This window comes from Saimiri boliviensis, chromosome 4 (genome assembly GCF_048565385.1).
Source record: "Saimiri boliviensis isolate mSaiBol1 chromosome 4, mSaiBol1.pri, whole genome shotgun sequence".
Lineage (NCBI taxonomy): Eukaryota > Metazoa > Chordata > Mammalia > Primates > Cebidae > Saimiri > Saimiri boliviensis.
Genome location: NC_133452.1, coordinates 162,915,503 through 162,937,199, shown reverse-complemented (window position 1 = coordinate 162,937,199; position 21,697 = coordinate 162,915,503). Strand labels below are relative to the sequence as shown.

Here is a 21,697-nt window from a genome sequence, read left to right as displayed (position 1 = left end):
ACTCAGCACCCTGGTTCATAGTAGCACCAGGCATTTATACTACTCTGTAAATAGCAACGACGGAACCACGTGGATGCAACAGGCAGCTGGTGGCCTTTGCAAAGTTTTTGACATCAGGTCATCTCTAGGATGAGCAGTAAATATAGTGAGAGTGGAGCTGCCCCTTCCCCTCTCTGCTTCCTCCACCTCACCCACTCACAGTACTTAACAACTCTTCTATCTGGTACCTTGTTAAAACTTTGGATGAAATTTCAGAAGAAAATAATTCACCCAGCATGCTAACATTTCTCCAGGGGTTGTCCCTTCCAGGCGGTGGGCTGAAGCCCCAGGGGCTCTCCCTGAGGGACAAGGAGCTGGGCCCTGCTGAGCTCTTGCTAAACAGCTTCAGATCCCTGAGGGCCGCCTCTTGACCTCAGGATGGTTAGTCAGCCCTGCGCCCCGTCACCACCACGGGCTTCCGTGATGTGAAAAGACGGCAATCTAATACTTCTCCTGCTTTGGCCACTGCCAGGCCCCCACTGGGAAAAGCACACTGGCATACCTTTATTTCCTCAGGCCCATTTTCTCCAGGGTTGCTTACAGCCCCCCAGAAAGCTGGCTCAACCTATTTCACAAAACCTGACCCTAAAGGTGTCCTGAAAAGCCCGGAGACCCTTCACATGCAGAGACTGAGAGACCAATCTAATGCTTCTATTGTTCAGTTTGCAAGGATTTGGGTTCATACCCGTTGATGAGGTGGTAAGTCTCTAAAATCTGCAGTGAAAACACCTTTTAAAGGCTTGAAACTTGTGATAGTTTCATGAGGTTTGAGTTCTGGGTTTTGCTTCTTTTTTTTTTTTTAGAGCTGGCTGTTTTCTGCTCCCCTCGCACTTGAAACTGTGGTGCTTAGATCTTGCTGTCCCCTCCTCTGGCCCCAGCGTGTTCTCTGGTCTACACCCTTGTTTGTAAGTCTTGGTTCGCTGCCTTCAGCATCGCTTGTGGTCTCAGAGAGGATGGGTGGCGCCTTTCAAACTGTTGTCACACCAAATACGGTTCTAAGAAAAGGGGAAAAAAAGGTCTTGTTTAAGGAAGAGAGAGCAGCAAGGATGAGCAGAGACGAAATAAGCCCTGAATTGTTTTGTACACCTCTCTGCTAAAGAGAAGTCAGGGACAGGGACAGCGACAAGAGGGAGAGGGGTGGGGACAGGAGGAAAGGGGGCCAGTGACAGCCCTCAGGAGCTCGACCCGTTGGTCATAGCAGAGTTTCCCTGTGGTCAACCTGAACTGACGCTTAAAAGGCAAAAAAGTGTCTGAAATAGCAGAGTGATCAATAACTAACAACTCCCATGAGCAATCACCCGACACAGACCCAGAGCAGCAAAGGAGAGGATCTGGGCTCATCATCTCAACGCTCAGAGGTTCTCTCCATAGGCAGGTCATTCAGGGATTGCCTCTGTTTTGAGGCTCAATGAAAGGACAGTTCATGAGTGCAGGATGTCTTCAGGATGAGATTAATACATGGATGGGGATATCCATTGGGAGGGTTGTTCAGTTACCACCTTCGAGGAGTCGAAGTTTGCCTGGCTATAAGTGTGCTGTTGGGACTACATAAGAATCGAAGCCTAATTCTTCATAGTCTGTATATTCATAGCTTCAATACCTTTGGTGGCCAATCGCTTCGGTGGTAAGAGAAGGGTTAATAACTTCATCTGTTATGTACAGACTCTGTAGGGATGGGAGGACAATTAAAGGTAAGATAATGGCAGGTAAAATAGTTCACACGGTCTTGATTTCTTGGGCCTCTATGGTGCTAGTATGAGTTAATTTTGTTGTGAGAATTCGGGAAATAATGTGTAGGACCAGGGAAGTAATTAGGAAAATAATTATAGGAGCATGGCCATGGAAAGTGAGTGCTTCTTCTATAACAGGGGATGTAGCATCTTGAAGCCCTCATTGAACTGATGAGCCATTACGCTATACAGGATATAACCCGTAAATTAATCATTGAGGCAATGTCTTAATTTTCTTCTTTTTTCTTCTTTCCTTCCCTTCACTTCTCTCCTTCCCTTTCCCCTACTCCTTTCTTTTTCCTCCCCTGGCCCCTACTTTTCCCTTCTCCTCGCCCCCTGTTAGTTGGAAGAGAAGAAAAGGGAGCTTTCCTTTTTGAAGAAGATCAAGGCTGCCGATTACACTGTAAGGAATCAGAGAAGAATCAGACTGTCTTCTTTCTCCACTGTCAGGAAAACATGAGACTTTACTCCGTCCTGAGCAGGACCGTTCCAGGATTCAGTCCACAGGACATGTTGGCTTTTCTTTTATTCTGGGCTTTTGCTTTCACCGTTCCATTCTTTACTGTGATTTATTCACACACTTCAGACATTAAAGTAGGAAGCTGCACTCGGGGTTGAGCCTGCCAGTACACACAAGAGGAATGGGGATTTCTTCCTCCATAATCCTTCCTTTCCTCCATCCAAATTGACCCAAATGCATGTGGTTCTCCGGGATGCCTGACAGAACAGAGGCGAGCTCATCTCGAAAACCCGGGAGGGAGAGCTGAGGTGTGTGTCAGCCTTATCTGGGCCATTCCCTGTCCCGCAGCACGGACAGCTCCCAGAGCCGATCTGCGGAAGGGAACGCTGAAGGTTTGAACTGCGGAGGGTCCCTGGATATCCTTCCACAGAATCTTTTAAAAAACAGACACAATCTGGAAATATTTTCCTTCCAGAAGAAGAATATTCCGCTCCTCCTTCCTGCTTCTCTTTCTTCCTCCTCTTTTTTTTCTTCTTCTTTCTGTCTGTCACATAGTCTTCAAAAGATCTCTCTCTCGACACTGTTTTTCTGCCTTCTGTATAGTCAGAGGTCACTAAGACACAAATACTGAAGAGAAGCCACACCAGGAAGAGTTTTCAAAAAACACTTGGCCAAAATCAACTTAACAATCCTGAATTCTAAATCCTTGTTTTATTCTTTCTCTGAGGACAAGAAATTCGGAGGCCAAAAAGAAACAGGTGCGGAGAGCCGGGGTCCCAGCCCACAGAGCTAGTATGTGTGGAGGGATAGCACTCCGAGGCCCGCCCCCTGCGGGACCCAGAGCCCTTGGGCCCCCCCAGGAATCCCCTGACCCCAGTTCCGGCCCTACAGGTCCTGCTGTGGTCCTACTCTGCTCAACGTGAGATGTGCACCACTGGTCTTTAACCATGTCTTTTTATCTTTTTGAGATGGACTCTTTCTCTGTTGCCCAGGCTGGAGTGCAGTGGCACGATCTTGGCTCACTGCAAACTCCGCCTCCCGGGTTCCAGCGATTCTCCTGCCTCAGCCTCCCAAGTAGCTGAGATTACAGGCGCCTGCCACCACGCCAAGCTAATTTTTGTATTTTTGTTAGAAACAGGGTTTCACCATGCTACCCAGGCTAGTCTCGAACTCCTGACCTCAGGCAATCCACCTGCCTCAGCCTCCCAAAGTGCTGGGATTACAGCCACCGAGTCCGGCCAACTGTAGATTCTGAAAAACTACATACCCTCAAGCATTGGAAACCACTTATCATGTTTTAAAGGCTACAAAGGACGTAATTTATGGAGTAATATGTAGCGATATCACCGTTGTCCATGTACGAAATACATAACCACTCTTGTTGAGATTTGGAAACTCACTTTATTCCTTTTCCTTGTCGAATCCATATTTCCATTCCATTTCTCCCTCAGAATTTTATCCTAATTGTTAAGGCAACTTCTCAGATACATTCACAAAGTTTTATTTCAAACTTGTCACAAGAGAAAGACTCCTGAGAGAGCTATCATAAATATTATGCATTGATAGAAACACTTAAAAAACTCATTAAGTTACTAGACTTAAAAAAATTTTTTTTTAGTTCAAGACCATTAGACTCAACATAAGACCCAAAATTAGGCAGGTAAAATAAATCACCATTACAGAAGGGCTCTAATCTCATTAAAATCAGACAACTGATAGGAATTTTTTTAGGAATGCTAGATACATTTTATTAGGAATGCTAGATATATCCCAGAAGGCACTGATATACCACCATATCAAAACGTTCTAATTCAGGCCAGGCACGGTGGCGCATGCCTGTAATTCCAGTACGTGGGGAGACCAAGGTGGGCGAATCATCTGTAGTTGCGAGTTAGAAACTGGCCTGCCCAACATGGGGAAACCTTTTTCAAAAATACAGAAATTAGCCGGGTGTGGTAGCACATGTCTGTAATCCTAGCTATTCAGGATGCTGAGGCAAAAGAATTGCTTGAACCTGGGAGGCAGAGTTTGCAATAAGCCAAGATCGCGTCATTGCACTCTAGCTTGGGCCACAGAGTGAGACTCCACCTCAAAAAAAAATTCGACTTTGGCACGGGTTTGGGGCAGTATGCCTCCTCATAATGTTATTAATTATACTTGGAAGCCTTTTCTGAGTATTTTGTCATATTTCTCTAGGAAAATAGTATGTAGATATTTTTTATTTTTCTGCGACTAAGTGGTTTTAAGTATTAAAAGTTTTCTCCAGATAGAGTTATCATTATAATTATTAACATACCAAATGATCGAAACAACATAATTATATTACACATTTTAATAAATAATTATCGGGCTGGGCACGTGGCTCACACCTGTAATCCCAGCACTTTGGGAGGCTCAGGTGGGTAGATCACCTGAGAGCTAGAGTTTGAGACCAGCCTGGCCAACATAGTGAAACCTCGTCACGACTAAAAATATAAAAATTAGCCAGGCGTGGTGGTGGACATCTGTAATCCCAGCTACTTGGGAGTCTGAGGTAGGAGAATTGCTTGAACTCAGGAGGTTCAGGTTACATTGAGCTGAGATCACGCCACTGCACTTCAGCCTGGGCAACAGAGCAGGACTCCATCTCAAAAAAAAAAAAAAAAAAATTAATTGAAAATAAATAAATAAATATCTTCCAGCATGAAATCAAAATTTTATTAGAAATGTATCTCTTAATGAGATGAACGAGGCTGACTTTCTTTCAATGAGTTCATTCGTCTATGGATGAATATTACTTTGCTACAGTGAGACAGGAATTTGTTTTATATTCTTATATCTTATATATATAGGTGCAAGCACTAAGAAGCCAAGTTCACTTAAAAAATGAGAATAAAAGAAATTTTTTACAGCGATATCACTGAATTATTTATGTTAAATTGACACTTTCTAGTGTATAATTTTAATTTTTCTGTCGGTTCTCTTACTATACTTTTAATTTATTTTCTAATGATTGCCTTGGGGATTACAATTAACATCTTAATTTATAGCAATCCAGTTTTGATTACTATTACCTTAATTTCAAGAGAATATGAAAACTTTTATCCTCTGTTACTTCATTCATTCTCTTCTTTGTGCTGTTACTGTCATACAAATTACACCTTTATGTATTATATGCCATTAACGCAGATGTATAATTATTTTATGCAATTGTCTTTTATGTTTACTTATGTTTAACTGCATAAGTAAACATGAAAGACAGTAGAAATGTATTTATTGTTATGAACAATAAATACATTTACAAATGTATTTACAAGACAAATTATAAATACATTTGTAAATGTATTTATTGTTATGAACAATAAATACATTTAGGGTGCATGAAACGTACACCTTTCTTTGAAAGCTGAGAAAGTTATACCTTCTCATCTGGCCCTCTTTTTGTGGACAGGGATGTTCTTGGGTCTAGGGTCGAATTCTGAGAGGGAGGACTATGATTCTCCCTAAACTCTCCCACATCTCTCACAGACATGGAAGACTGTTTCTTTCTGCCTTCTTACAAGTTTATTTTCCCGTGTATCTTTTCTCCACCCCTTCTATCACTTTCAGTAGCTCCCATACCAAGAAATTTGTCGTGAGGTTATAAAAAGGGGAGGAGGGGCAGACTGTACAGTGATCACCGAAAATGCTTTTAAAGTCAGTGTTAGGGCCACAGGAAAGGATTCCCACCTTAATTAAGGTCACCAAACCCTGAGAGGTAAATGTTATTATCAGTGGCAGTTACAGGATTTCTTTATTGGAGAGTCTTTATGATTACATTCTGGTTGAGACAGAGGGTAAGGCCAGGGACTAGGGACAGGGTCTTGAAGTTGTGTTTGCATTGCTAGCACAAGGTATTAATATAGATTGTATTTTAATTTGGGGCAACTTAGTCGGAAAGGGCCTAACCATCCCTTAACTCAGTCATTGATTATTACTGCATTTTACAGATTCAAAGTGAAATTATTAACTTTAGTCAAAGAGCTAGATGGTAACAAAGCCAAGATTGCAGCTCAGCCCAGTCAAATCCCAAAACCAGTGACTTTGCATGCTTTTTTTCCTGTTTCTAGTTGCAAGCAATCATTCCCTTATCCCATGGTTACGACCTTGCCAGCCATACCCAATGGGAGTCTTGCCATGGAACTCTCCTTTGCTGGGTTCTTACCCTTTTTTTGTAAGTGGAAGGGGCGGATTCCTTCAGTGGGCAATTACCCTCATTGTCTTTAATCTCATTGAAGGAAACTGTCCTGGGCTTTGGTCAGGCTTCCCCAACAGCTGCAGTAAGTGACCCTAAGTGTGGCTCCTGCAGCCTATGATGCGCCTGAAGATGGGGGATGCAGGCAGGAAGACTTCCGAGGCTCTGGGAGGGATTTTCCCATGAGACAACCCTCATGAGATTGTACCCATGAGACTGGTACCTCCTCTTTGCAACATGAAAACAGGAACACTATTAAAAACAATGTTTCAGCTGGGTGCGGTGGTTCATGCCTGTAATCCCAACACTTTGGGAAGCTGAGGGGTCAGATCACTTGAGGTCAGGAGTTCAAGACTGGTCTGGCCAACATGGTGAAACCCCATGTTTACTAAAAATACAAAAACAATTATCGGGGCATGGCGATACTAGCCTGTAGTCCCAGCTATTGCACTCGGGAGGCTGAGGCAGGAGAATTGCGTGAACCCCGGAGGCTGAGGCTGCAGTGAGCTGAAGTCAAGCCACTGCACTCCAGCCTAGTGACAGAGTCAGACTCCGTCTCAAAAAAAAAAAAAAAAAAAAAAAAAAAATCATGTTCCTTTAGTCCCAGCTCTTTAGATGTGGCATTTTACAGTTAGACAGATTTTGAGGTGCATCTTTACTGGCAAAGTTAACCAAAGATAAGATTATTTCTGAATCTGTGGCTTTTTTCACCTTTTTCCTTCCTGATTCCTACCACTCCTCACTGTTTCAATTCCTCTCTCCTACTTTGTTCTCCTTTCTGTTTCAGACATTTTGCTCCTAATTACTTCAGATTTTTCTCCCTGTTCAGAAGTGTGTATATCAGAAAATTAAGTTTTTAAAACACCTTCTGAAGGGAGTGGGAAATTCTCCAAAGCACAGAGAGCAGACTGTGAAACTCTTCTGCTGGAATAAAAGCCCACGTTGGACGATGATATTTTCCACTAGCATGGCTTCTTCCTTTGCATGCTTCACAGACAGTGGTTTTTTTTCAAAACATCAAACTATGCAGGAATATTTCAAATTAATAAATAAATCCTTAATATAGCCTCAATTCTCATAACACAAAATAATAATACTGTGTTGATTTTCGTATGTTCAACATAACATGTGCCTTGTCACTTATAAATTTACTTAAATGTTTCCACTGTACCTGAAACATAGTAGGTTCCTTATTATTCTCCAGATGAAGGAACACAAGAGTGAGTAAAGTTCCACAAAGCAAGGACCAGATCTTGCATGTCTTTGTAATTCACAGACCTAGTATGGCGTAAAGTGGGCACCAACTGTTTACAGTATAAAAACTTTGCTATGTTCCTGTGCTTATGGCCTTGATGAAATTCTGTTGTGAAACTTAGCACAGGTTGTCACACATCAGCATTTTATCAAAGGAATTGCTTACACTGTTTCATCTACACTTTTGTTCTCTTCCCCAGATCCAGCGATTGGAGCTGTCTGCCTCAATCACTGAAAAGCGAGATTCTTTCATTGTTGTTCCAACTCATTCCTCATTTCCTCACGAAACCTACTCTCTGTGAACTACATCTCCCTTAATTAAGCACCGAGTTTCCCTAGCTTCAGTCTTTCTTTTCTACTATGGATTTGAAGGGGATCAGAATGTGTCCTCCAAAATATGCTACTTTAGCATAGGTACTATTTTGAACTATTTTTGAGAAAGACTCTTCTGCTCTTCCCCTTTCTGCTTTAAGTGCCATAAATTTCCACTTGTAAAGGTGTTGCATTCCCCGAACTAGGGTGACGAAGAGTCATGGTCCTCTGCCTGGTATGAGAGATGAATCTGCCTACTGATCCTTAGCTATCATACACTCCTAGTTACCTCCCCCCAAATCACCACTCTCAGGAGCCCACTCCCCTGCTCTGCTTCCTTTGTCTAGTCACTTCTTCACAATGTATTGCCCTTTGCTAAAATGATCTAGAAGTTCAGCATTCTCTTATCCTTTAAGATAAGAGAGGGCCGGGCGCGGTGGCTCAAGCCTGTAATCCCAGCACTTTGGGAGGCCGAGGCGGGTGGATCACGAGGTCGAGAGATCGAGACCATCCTGGTCAACAAGGTGAAACCCCGTCTCTACTAAAAATACAAAAAATTAGCTGGGCATGGTGGTGTGTGCCTGTAATCCCAGCTACTCAGGAGGCTGAGGCAGGAGAATTGCTTGAACCCAGGAGGCGGAGGTTGCGGTGAGCCGAGATCGCGCCATTGCACTCCAGCCTGGGTAACAAGAGCGAAACTCCGTCTCCAAAAAAAAAAAAAAAAAAAAAAGATAAGAGATACCGTAGCCTGGTGTTTAGGAGTCCGGACTCTGGGTCCTGGATCAAATCTCAGTACCTCTACCACTTATGAATGCATGACCTCAGGCAGCGATCGCTTCACCTCTTGGGCCTTAAACTAAAACAGAGATAATAAGCATATCTATATCTTAGGGTTGATATAAGAAGTAAGTGGAACAAGGCACTTAGAACTGTTGCTGGCAGTCTGTAAGTGTTAGCAATTATTTACATTTTTTTATTTGCTCATTTTGGACATACGTACAAACATAATCATACTATTCATAATTTTCTGAGACTTTTTAAATTCAATATTATGTTTCTGAAATTCATTCATATTGATGCGTGCATCTGTAATTTGTTAGTTTTTCTTTTTAGTTAACACATTATGTGTGTATGTCATATCTCTCTAAGGTAATTTTAACTTTGGAGAGCAAGACCCATGTTTTCTATGGTCTCTGCTTTCAAGGAGTTCTTGGTGGCATTTGTGATTTGTTCTTTGAGATGGTTAGCTGTGTTTTCGAGATACCTGAATTCGAGAAGAGGACATTGAGGGAAACTTCTTAACGGTTATTGAAGTTTTGTACAAAGCGTGGTGACTTCTCATTCTCTAACCCCATTAAGGCTCCAGTTAAGGAAATGTCCTAAGCTTCCCTGTGAGAGCTTTAGGTGGACAATGATAACTGGGTATTTACTGTGTACCGTGTGCTGTGTCAGTTCCTTTACATAAATTATCCTACTTCATCCTCAAAACAAGCCAAATGAGAAAGCATATCAGTTTTCTGGGACTGCTGTAACAAAGGACCACGAACTATGTGGCTTAAGCGGCAGGAACTTAGTGTGTCACAGTTGTGGAGGCTGGAAGGTCCAGTTCCAGGTGCTGGCACAACTGACTCTTCCGAGGGATGTGAGGGACACTCTCCTGCAGGACTCGCCCAGCTTCCGGTGGTTTCCTGGCCAGCGCTCGTGTTCCGTGGCCTGTGGATCTCCGCCTCCATATTCACATACCATCCTCCCTGTGTGTATGTCTTTGTCTAAATCTCTCCTTTTTATGAGGAAACTAGCCATCTTGGATTAAGAACCCATCTTCCTCCGATATGATATCAGTTCATCTTAACTAACTGTACCTTCAATGACCCTATTTCTAAATAAGGTCACATTCTGAGGTACTGGCGCTTAGGACTTCAGCATATGAATTCAGTAGGGTTGACCCCATTCCACCCAGTTAAGATAATGAAATCGGCCTAGAGAGGTTATGCCGACTTTTTGAATTGGAATGGCTGGAGCCCCCAGGTCACACGGTAACCGGGTAATTCTGCAGTGGGACGTAAGGGAGGTAGCACAGGTCCCCAAGAGCCACTGGGATGCTGCAGTGACCCAGACTGGTGCAGCCACTCCCATAAAGTCGTCCAGACAAGAGGCAACAGTGAGCTCTGCAGTTAGTCGAACCTGCCACTCACCTGCTGCCTGATCTTAGGAATGTCGTTCAAGCTCTGAGCCCCCATTGCTTTATCCGTAAAATGGGACGATGGCACCCACCTGATGAAGTCGTGGAGATTCAAGGACACAGGACGGTAGTTGAGAAATGTAGTGATTGTCACAATGGATGCCCATCCTCTTACCCCAACCACGCAGAAGGGAGCTCTAGTCCATGTCCACATCTCCTACACCCAGGCCCATTTTAATTGCTTTAATTTATGTAACGCAGTGCAACCCTTGGCCAGAAACATCATTCAAGTGGGGATCGGGGTAGGGGGTGGTAGAAGGGTCAGGAAGGGGAGGTGCAAAGGAGAGCTAGAGAAAAGGATAACTCCAGCTCCCGGCCTCTCTGTACGTCTCAAGGTGGACATTATTGGTATTTGGAGGTGGGCAGTTCTTCCTCTTGAGCCACTGCTCCAGGCATTACAGTAAGACTGTCATTCCTGGGCCCTCGAGTGCTAAGACGTTAAATACCAGTAATAACCCCCAGTCATTGTGCCACCCAAAACACCCCAGACATTTCCAAGCTGTCCTTTAAGGATGGCTGCAGCCCTGATTGACAGCGACTGGTGACCCCAGCAGGACCCAAGCTGCACACTGTCTTTGGGAACTGCAGCAGCCACCGGTGCAGGGATGAACAGACTGTCGCCGCTCAGCTAACCCTTAGTGTCTGATTCCTGAATTCCTCTGGGTGACCCCCTCTCACTGCTGGATCTCTCCAGTCCTGTTGTCCATACTCTCTTCTGGGAGAAACTGGTACAATTTTAAGGTTGCAGTTGCAGGAGGAGGAGACAGTTTCTCTAGGGTGACACTGGGAGTATCTTCAAAACCATGCATTAAATAAAGGGCCCAAAATAAACACCCTGAGTCAACAGCTTCTTGCTGTCATCTCCATTTGCATTTTCAGATCTTCTGGCCACCTGAGACATCTTACGGCGCGGTGGGAGGTCTGGGAAACCCCAAAATGAAGTATCGGTATAACTCAGAGAGATGTGTGCTTGTTTGTATAGCCACACAGAATTTGGCACACGTTAGGTAGCTGTACACGGTGATGCCAGCCAGTGGCGCTCACGGAGAAGCCCAGGGGTTACGCATCCCGCTGGGAGGAGCTGCTTTTTGAGTGAATTTTCCTCTTGCTTCTTTGGTGGTACAGTCTGAAGTAGCAGACTGAGTAAAGATTGTGAAATGTAAGTTGCTTGACGAAAACCAGCAATCTATTCATTGACTATAGATTTAACCGAGCCACAGAAAGCCTAGATATGGTTCAATTTGGTTTAAATGCTGTAAAGTTTCCAATCTTTAAATGCAAGAGGTTTGAAAAAAAAAAAAAAGAAAAAGAAAAACGCACCTATTACTGAGCAAAATGAATGAAAGCTCTGTCCTCTCAGTACCCGCTTTGCTTTAACACCGTGGCTTGCTTTACTTTCAGATAAATTGTCATTGAAGCAAAACCAAGCTGTGAGAAATGTGCACTCCCTGTTTCAACGTGACCCATTGTGTTCAAATTCATTAGCTAGAAAGTTAAGCGTCCACCTTCCTCTTTAAGGAAATATGAAAGTTGTTGCTTTGAAACAGAATTCACTGCACTCGGACTTTGAGTGGTATCTGTATTCAGATCCAATCGGATCGGCAGCCCCCTTCAAAAAATCCTTTCTCCTCAGTGGTGAGAATTACCCCACCTGGGATTCACTCTTCAAAAGGCTCAAGAAGCCTATTCACACGAATGCAACTGCGTTCTTCAGGGCAGATGCGGAAGCTGCCCTCCAGAGGGCTTAGGCGACCCGAGGACAGGAAGCCACTTCAGGTGGTAGTGTGGCAGTGTGGCTGCTGGGACCGCCGGGCTGCCGCCTGCTGCCTCTCGCTCCCGTCCTCCCCGAGATGCAGTTTCTTGACGCTGAGGAGCTCCTGGTCCATGAAGAGGATGATGTTTTTGGTGAAGGTAAACACGTCTTTCTGGCAGGAGCCTTTCTGGTCTGCTTTGCTTTCTTTTGACACCACTGGACACTTTTGCCCAGCTTGGGCAAAGACTTGAGTATTTTGAAACGATAAAAATGAAGCATCCTGAGTGAGATGGTGGCTGCAAATATCAACTTAGGCACTGGAGGAAAGCACAAGGCAAGCGGCGGGACAAGGGAGTTGAGTCATTCCCACGAACGCATTTTTTAAAGTCATGACTAAAATAAAGGTTTAGTTTAGGCTGGAAAGCAGTACTAACTTCTTTGCCTTGTCTCTCTTCTGTGCTGTATCTTTAACACCTTAAGGGAAGCCTGACACAGTGCTTTAAGCACAGCAGGGCTGCCAGGGTAGAAGTTGGACAATGGACCAGGAGTGGTTTTCCATGGTATCACGTTGCTTTGATCTGCACTTCTCTCTCTCCATCTGTCTGTTCTCTCTCTCTCTCTCTCTCTCTCTCTCTCTCTCTCCCCCCCCCCCCCCTCCTCTCTCTGTCTAGGTACTTCTCCCATTTTTTTCCCTTTTTTTTTTTTTGAGACAGAGTCGTGTTCAGTCACCAAGGCTGGAGTGCACTGGCACCATCTCGGCTCACTGCAACCTCCACCTCCCAGGTTCAGTGATTCTCCTTCCTCAGCCTCCTGAGTAGCCAGAACTACAAGCACCGGCCACCATGCCCAGCTAACTTTTGTATTTTTAGTAGGAAGAGGTTTTTGCCATGTTGGCCAGGCTGGTCTTGAACTCCTGACTTCAGGTGATCCATCCTCCTTGGCCCCCAAAGGGCTGGAATACAGGCACGAGCCACCACGCCCGGCCCTCTTCCTCACACGTTCTTGGCACTCCAACCTTCCATTCCCTTTTCCCATTTCCTTTACTTTCTAGTAGGGATGCTGGATCGCTGGAAGCTTCCAAGCCCCGCTGGCCCTGCTGAGCTTTCTGTTGTCATCTTGCTGCTCTTCCATGACTTGACCTATGCACTGGAATTTCACTGTAAAGGTTGTGATTTGGCAGGACTGATCTAGTCATCAACAGATGATCTGTTCAAATGCTGGCTGTGAGATTGGGCTATAGGCAAAAGCTTTTCTAGAATTGGGAGCTGCCTAAGAAAAGGAAATCTGGACTCAAGAATCTCATGAATTTGGTTACTTTCCTCAAGAAACTAAGACTGGTAATTTTTTAAAAGGAGCAGTAATAAGGTTTTTGTGTATGTGTCACTACCCAAGCAATACAAGTTTGCTGAAGACAAATCAGAGTGTCGCAAAGAATCCCTGTAATCTAGTCATGTGGAATGTAATCACTGTTAATATTTTGATGTTGTTTTTCTGCTATGTTGCTCTAGTTACAGAAATATTTAAAATCATAAGTTGGGTTTGGTTTTTATCACAACTTAATCAGTTTGAAGAACAGAAGAATATTGACTTGAGCTTTGCTGCTGTTTACCAAATTATTAATCTGTGGCCTTACTTTGATGGTAGGCATTTAGAGCCACCAATACCTTGAAGTTTGATCTTAGGCTGCATTCTTCAGCTTTCACTTCTTAAAGATGTTTCCTGAAAAAGGAAACTTTTTTTTTTGAGACAGAATCTTGCTCTGTTGCCCAGGCTGGAGTGCAGTGGTGCCATCTTGGCTCACTGCAACCTCCGCTTCCCAGGTTCAAGTGATTCTCCAGCCTCAGCCTCCCAAGTAGCTGGGACTAAAGACGCCTGCCACCACATCCAGCTAATTTTTGTATTTTTAGTGGAGATGGGGTTTCACCATATTGACCAGGCTAGTCTCGAACTCCTGACCTTGTGATCCACCCACCTCGGCCTCCCAAAGCGCGGGGATTACAGGCGTGAGCCACTGTGCCCGACGGGAAACATCTTAAAGAGGAAATTTACACTTAGATACTGACTCTTTTTAGGATTTGAAAAATGCTCACAACTAGGAAGATATGCTTAGCACAGAAAATTTGGGAATCATTCACCCAGCGCTCCCTCCAGGAATGGCATTTCAAAACACTCAGCCCGCAGTTCTTTGCCTATGGGAATTTTGCTTTTACATCTGGCCATGACGCTTCAGAGCACCCTCTATAGGCTGATGCGCTGCACTCCGGATTACGTGTGGCCGCAGCCTGAAGGGAAGAGTTCAGAGCAAGCAGGGCCAGATGAACCTGTGTGTTCTCTGTCCTGGGCGTTCATCATTACCGAGGTAATGACTGCAGCCTCAGTAACCGTGCTGTAGAGATAAGTTGAGAGTCCAACGAGATTCAGACTCAAATTCTGCTTGTGCCTGGTGGTCCCCACGCAAGCTGACTTTGGTCTACGCAATGGTGAAGGGGCACAGTAACACCTATCGGTTGTACAGATTGTCTTCGCCGTAGATCCATAATATTTGCATTGCCCTTCAATGTAGTATGCTTTATCCTTTCCAAACGGATCATCTCATTTAACTTAATCCCTAAAGATTAAAGAGAAAATCCTCGCAAGGCCAACATCCAGTGTATTTTTATTCAGTTTTCAGAGCCGTGGCTCATGTTTGGCAATTTCTGTGAAAGCAAGTCCAGCTGGTGCCTCATTTTAAGCAGCTCCGTGTAGGGTAACAGCCAAGAACTTCAGCTCTGCAATTGCACTGTCTGGGCTTTGCCAACCAATTCCCCTGACCTTAAGTAGGTTACCTAATCGCTCTGTGCCTCAGTTTACTCACTTATAAAATGGAGTCCAAACCTCATATGGCTGTGTGTGGATTACGTGCTAAGACAGGGAAAGCATTTAGAACCGAGGTCAGTGCACAATACATATTAGTCCTTACTGTGTAGTTACAAAATGGGTTTATTGAATAGCGACCATTTTTCATGTGTCTGGTTAACCTCAGGTTCAAAATAGGACTTATTTATGGAACTTCAGCTTAGAAATAACTTTTCGGAGGTTTAATATGCATAGAGCACTGAACAAGTTGTTAGGAGCCTGAGTGGTAGCCTTGCCCCTGCCGTGGTACAGCTGAAGGGTCTTGGGCAAGTCATTTATCCTCTTTGAGCCTCATTCTTCATCTGAAACAAGAAGACTGATTACACATTCTCTGGGCATTCTACTACCAGTCTTCTCTTCAAAATGATGTATCTACAAATCAAAGTTCATGCTTGTTGTATGATTCACCCATGCTTTCAGCTCACTTAAGGTGCCTAAGCAGAAAGCTTTTGGTACAACGAGTTTTCTGTAACATAAAAAAAAAAAAAAAAGGAAAATGCCCAGAAGCTTGTTATTAGGGCAACCATATTTCCTTGCAATTGACACATTTTTAAGATCCCTTTCCCCTAGAGGTTACATGGATTTAGAATTTAGGTTCATTTGCTTAAAAGTATGTATAAATCCACTTAGATATATGACATTGTAAAGATCTGGGAAGAAAACAATGAGTCAGTGAGTCATGCTCACAGTGTATGTTTTAAACTGCCTTTCTGAGATCCTGTTTGCTTCAGCAATTGTTTTTTGTGGTTGAAGAAAATGTTAAGGTTCACAGAACTTCGGAGCATGGGTATGTAACCACTCTTGCTCTAGAACAGGGTTGCATATAGTGAAAGAGAGAGAGAGACAGACAGGGAAAAAGAGAGACAGAGAAACAGGCAGAAAGAGACAGGGAGGAAGAGAGAAAAGGCATTCACCCACACACTGCAAATCCCAATGTCTATTCTCTGTTGCTCCCTGTCTCTGTTTCTTCTCTCTTTCTCACACACAGACACACACACACACACAGACACACACAGACACACACACACACACACAGACACACACAGACACAGACACACACACACAGACACACACACACAAACACACATACACACACACACACACACACATAGACACACACACAGACACAGACACAGACACACACACACAGACACACACACACACAGACACACACACACACACAGACACACAGAGCCCTAAATTTGCTTTCCTCACAACATCATCATGTCATTTAGAAAATGGTTACTATCAAGTAGGCTTAATCTTTCCTGGAGAAACGATGTATTTGATTATCAAGGTACTGAAAAACCGGTAGTTAGCCTTAGAGACTCTTTTCCCACTGTAGAGTCAAGCTCATCAAATGAAAGGGCTTTCATCTGGTTTGCCACTGTGTGATCTTGAGGGTCAGTGTTAGCGGAAATAACTGGATGGTGATGATGGTAATGACTACGACAATGCTGCTGTTGCTGCTGATGACGGCGACAGTCATGAGGATCAGCGAAGAGAGGAAAAACAGAAGGGGAGGTTCCTATCCTGCTCTCAAGACCAGAACAGAATTCACGTGTGGGAGCAAACGGCTCGCCAGGTGGTGGTCAGTATTTTAGCAGCCAAAGTCACTCCTTGGCACAACTTAAAGCTGAAGGTGCTTCTTTCCTTAGAAACGCGACCCATCCCTGCGTCCATTTTCAGCACTGCTCAGTAATCTGTTGTCAAGCGCAACGGTTAGAATAATAACACACCCAAGGTCACAGTGTGCAAAGTGTTCCTCAGGTTCTTACACTTCCTGGACACTTACATGCCTTTTAAGATTATGCTTGAAGACTGCAAGAAACTACAGAGCTTTTGTCAGATCTTCAAATGTCCGCCAGAGCTGACACAGTGCCGCTGAGCTTGAGAATACTTTTCCTGTCCTGGATAACTGTGACTGAGAAAGTTGTTTCAACCTCCACAAAAAAGGGGAACTCTCCCAGGTGGAGATGAACTGGCAAAAGGAAGTCCACTCAGCCACGAGCTGCCTGTTGCTCTTAAACAGGCCAACAGCTGTCTGGAAAAAATTGCCACTCACTTTTGAACCAAACCGCTCTCCTTTCTCTAAGCCAAATAAGTTAGCACTTTATCCCTTTCAAAGGGAACTGCAGGTCAGAGGGAGCAAGAATACTACAAAACATTTACCAAAAAAAAAAAAAAAAAAAGAATTGTAGTGAGGATAAATATCTAATTTTTTTTTTTTGGGTCTATGTAGGCTGTTTACAAAACCAAGGGAGTATTTTTCTTTCAATAGGTAAATAATGATGCAATGTGTTATAATCTGGAATATTTTGATATTGTTTCCCGAATTCTATTTGCCCCTTCCAAAATTAATAGAAAGAAGAAAGGGGGGAAAAGCAATTAAATGAAGATTATGTACAAAACTAATAAATCCTGAATGTTCAGACTGGTTAAGTCATACCCACCATGCAAAAATTAAGAGAAATCAAATGTGGACGTATATGAGCCTTGGCTAGAAAGAACTGGAGTTCTTGCGTGATTATGCCACATTTTATAGCATATAAACACTGCTATTTAACTATGTTGAATCTTTCTCCAAAAATACCTGAAGTTCTCAAGTGGACCCGATAATGAGAATGGAACACGGGCAGAAAGAGGCTGCCCGAGTTTCCCGGGGTTGAAAAGAATTCCTTTCACGATACGCCAAGATTGTTTGGATCAGGTTCCACCCCGCAATTCCTGGATAAACGCTTTAGTTGGAAGTCACTTTCCCTACTCTATTCGTCCCAGGGTCTGGAGCAGACAAAGACCTCCTCGCAGTAATTCATGCTTGCGTGACCTCTGCCTTGGATTACTGCACAACATTCTCTTCCCATAGATGTCTAGGAAGCTTTCTTTGGCTGGTGCCAAAGAGATGGTGTCATTGCAGGGGCATAAACTAAAATAGCACATTGCACTAGAGCTATGCAGGCTGTCTTAGCCACCAGTCCACCCCGCTGATTTATGGCCCCCAGTGACCTCAGAGTAACCTGTTTAGATCAGGCCAATGCCAAAAGGGGCCCAATATTGCTAGTAAAACATTTTAGACATTTATTTTAATATCTCATGAGCAGCCAGCCAAATCTTAACGTTTTAGGAATGGTGTGTGTAAGATATACTAGAGTCTGTCTTCCACAGTGCTTGAGTTGAAAACTAAAAGTACATGCATACTCATTGTAGCTATGAAAATCAAAAAAGAAAAAGAAATGTGTAGTTGTTATGACCAAAACACTGCAATAAATCTGGAGGGTTGCCCTCCCACTTCTCTTTTTGATAGAAGCCACTTCACTTACACAAGCCAACATATTTATTAAAAAGATGTGATTTATCTAGTTAACTGTGGCTCCTGTATTTTTTTTAAGAGACAGGGTCTCGCTCTGTCACCCAGGCTGAAGCGCAGTGGTGTGATTATAGCTCACCGCAGCCTCAACTTCCTGGGTTCAAGGGATCCTCCTGCCTCAGCCTCCAAGTAGCTGGTACTACAGGTGTGCACCACCATATCCAGCTCGTTTTAAAATTTTTTTGTAAAGCAAGGCTTTCACTAACTTGCCCAGGTTGGTCTCAAACGCCTGTCCTTAAGTGATCCCCCAGCCTAGGTCTCTCAAAGTGCTGGGATTACAGGCGTGAGCCATGCACGGTGCCTGCCTGCCATCTGTATTTTATTGTGCTAAGCAAATGTCAGTTTATTCAACTTCTCATTTAATTTTGGATGGCCAAATTTCGTCTACTGATTATTTGTCAAAAGCTTCGATGTTTAACTAAAATGTTTAAAATTCATTGATTTTGGAAGATATTTTAAAGGAGAAAAGGTATTAGTTGAGACAAATTAAAGTGACTCTTTCAAGTACCCAAAGGACAGAGAAAAGCTGGAGAGGAAGAAAACCAGTAAATGGTCCCAGCAGGCGAAAATGGAAAGAAGAAAATGAAACTAGAAACGCAGGTGCTGATGAGACCGTAAACACTCTTGTACTTCCTCAGCCCTCAGTATGGTCCAGGCCGTGTTGGCTGTCAGTTTCCGGGAGCCTGAAGTGCGGATGTGCTTGGCTATGAGGGTAATGATTCCACAGCACGTGCACGCCTAGGATGAAGAGGGATGTGTCAAGCACCGAAACGGTTCGATTCTTATTGATAGACAAATCAGGCCGTGTACGCTAAAAACCCACTTCACTTTGTGCTGTGTAGCCAGAGCATATCTTATCATTTAGAATATTCCTTCCAAAAAAAAAACCAGAACCACCATCTACTTCATCCTTTTCAGATATTTTTAAGAGAAAGATTTAGACCTATGCTGTGAAAGCAATCAAAAGCTAGATATAATGGGCCATGTTTCTCCAGAAGGCGATCAATAATGATTTGTAGCATCATGTCACATGTTGGCTTTCTGTATCTTCAACTTTTTCATGCTTTGATTTGCTTAACAAATGCTTCAGGCAGAAGATACTTAAGGACACAGTGATGGATACAAGGTAAAACTCTCGGAACTTAAAATATAAACGTGAGAAAACGTGAACTTTTGGGGTGGGTAAGGTATCTTTTTTCCCAACTGAGTAAGAGAGAAAACACTTGAATGAAGTTTTGTAAAGATTTTCATTAATAGAGAACCTCCCAGAGAAGAGATCACGGTTATTTCACCTGAGGCTGTATTACACGTCTAGCCCTAGACACAAATTATTTCTAAATCAAATAAAGAGAAGAAAGAAGTTGCTGCCTTCTGGAAAGTTCTGAGGTTATGGTGCCACTTTTCAACACAAATGTTTCTTTATTTGCCTTTGGATTATTGGGAGTTAAAGGTTTAAATATTTAAACCACACCACTCACACAGCAGCAGCGTAAGAGCAGCTGGTCCCTTCTCCCTCTCGACTTCATCCTAAACTGTTCATTCAGCACGAGAAGTAGCAAGAAGACAACTTGCCTTTCAGATCACAAGATGAGTCAGCTGGCTGAGCCTTTGAAGATAATTTTTTATTCTCTATAAATTGAACTTCCGAAATCTCTGAGAGAGAATAAATATGAAAACATTTTCTATGGCGGGAATTTTCTTTCTATTTATAACAGCAAAATACATTAGTAGAATGGTATTTAAAGAAAAATATACCAGAGACTCAAATAAGCAGATATGATTTGTGAAAGGCACTCTTAACTGTCTTCAGATAAATTATGTGACTAAAATGTTAGGACAAACAAACTCTTCTTCAACTTGTGGTTCACATGCTGAGGGGTACCAAGAATATCTCTGAGCTAGGACATGACTCACACCCCTGTTAATTAATCTCCATGAGCATCTCTAAAAACTCAAAAATAAATTAAAATTGTAAATCTTAATAGAAAGCATTATAGAAAACTTTCTGAAGAAAACATTGCTATTTTGAGTATTCTGCATTCTACAATCTGAGTAAAAAAAAAATCACGTGCTGCTCTGCAAACAGCCTCTAGAGAAGGGCAGGACCCCTTTCCAACCATATTGCTGTATTGGGTACTTTGCATACAGACATTCTGAAGCCAAGGCTGGGCGCGGTGGCTCACGCCTGTAATCCCAGCACTTTGGGAGGCTGAGGAGGCAGACTACCTGAGGTCGGGAGTTTGAGACCAGCCTGACCAACATGGAAAAACCCCATCTCTACTAAAAATACACAACTAGCTGGGCGTGGTGGCATATGCCTGTAATCCCAGCTACTCGGAAGGCTGAGGCATGAGAATCACTTGAACCAAGAGGCAGAGGTTGCTGTAAGCTGAGATCACACCATTGCACTCCAGCCTGGGCAACAAGAGCAGAACTCCATCTCAAAAAAAAAAAAAAAAAAAGAAAAGAAAAGAAAAGAAAAAGAAGGAAGGAACGAAGGAAGGAAGGAAGGAAGAAGGAAGGAAATTCTGAAGGCATTGTTCTTTTAAAATCTTTGATTTTTAGCATCCAGACTGCTACACTGACTTCTACAAAGTAGCATATATGCTTTGGAATGAGCAAAATATTTGAACTCATACGACCTAGTCCAACTTACTGGTTGTTTGGCTTTAGGCACAGTACCTAACCCCTCAGAAGATTTAATTTCCTTTTTCCAGGTGAGAATGATGATAACGAGGGTGATTGTAGTGGTGATTGCAGCAGCAGTGATGGTGATGACGATTATGATATATTGATGAAGATGGCGGTGGTGGTAGTGGCTGGACTGATGATAGTGATGATGGTGGCGGTTACAGAGATAATAACGGTAGCGGTGGTAAGGTGGTAATAATGATCATGATGACGGTAGTGGTACTGGTATTGGTTATGATGGTGATGGGTGGTGGTTGTAGTGGTAGTGATGGTGGTGATGATGATGATGATGAAGGTGGTGGTGATGGTGATGGGGGTGGTGATGGCGGTGGTGGTGATGGTGGTGACGATGATGATGATGGTGGTGGTGATGGTGTGATGATGATGATAATCACAATGCTGGTGGTGAGGATGATGATGATGCTGGTGATGGTGGAGATGAAGACAGTGGTGATGCTGATGATAAGGATCATGATGGTGGTAATGGTTATGGGTGGTCGTTGTAGTGGTAGTAATGGTGGTGATGATAATGATGATGATGATGATGATGAAGGTGGTGGTGATGGTGATGGGGGTGGGGGTGGTGGTGATGGTGTGATGATGATGATAATCACAATGCTGGTGGTGAGGATGATGATGATGATGGTGATGGTGATGGTTATGGGGGTGGTGATGGTGATGGGGGTGGTGGTGATGGTGTGATGACAATGATAATCATGATGGTGGTGGTGAGGATGATGA

The 21,697-nt window shown here is 43.4% G+C and overlaps 1 protein-coding gene across 6 annotated transcripts in view; it reads left to right on the top strand.

The window, feature by feature from the left end:
- Positions 1-21,697, top strand: part of RIPOR2 (RHO family interacting cell polarization regulator 2) — a 233,623-nt gene that overhangs the window by 97,596 nt on the left and 114,330 nt on the right. Inside the window, exon 1 of one of the 6 annotated variants that reach the window (XM_074398524.1) lies at positions 9,044-12,161. The exons of 4 other annotated variants lie outside the window; for them this stretch is intronic. In XM_074398524.1, the coding sequence (XP_074254625.1) occupies positions 12,101-12,161 (61 nt within the window). In that variant the 5' untranslated portion in view covers positions 9,044-12,100. Of the gene's footprint in view, positions 1-9,043; positions 12,162-21,697 lie in introns of those variants that run through there. One more of the 6 variants, XM_074398523.1, reaches the window with a different exon arrangement.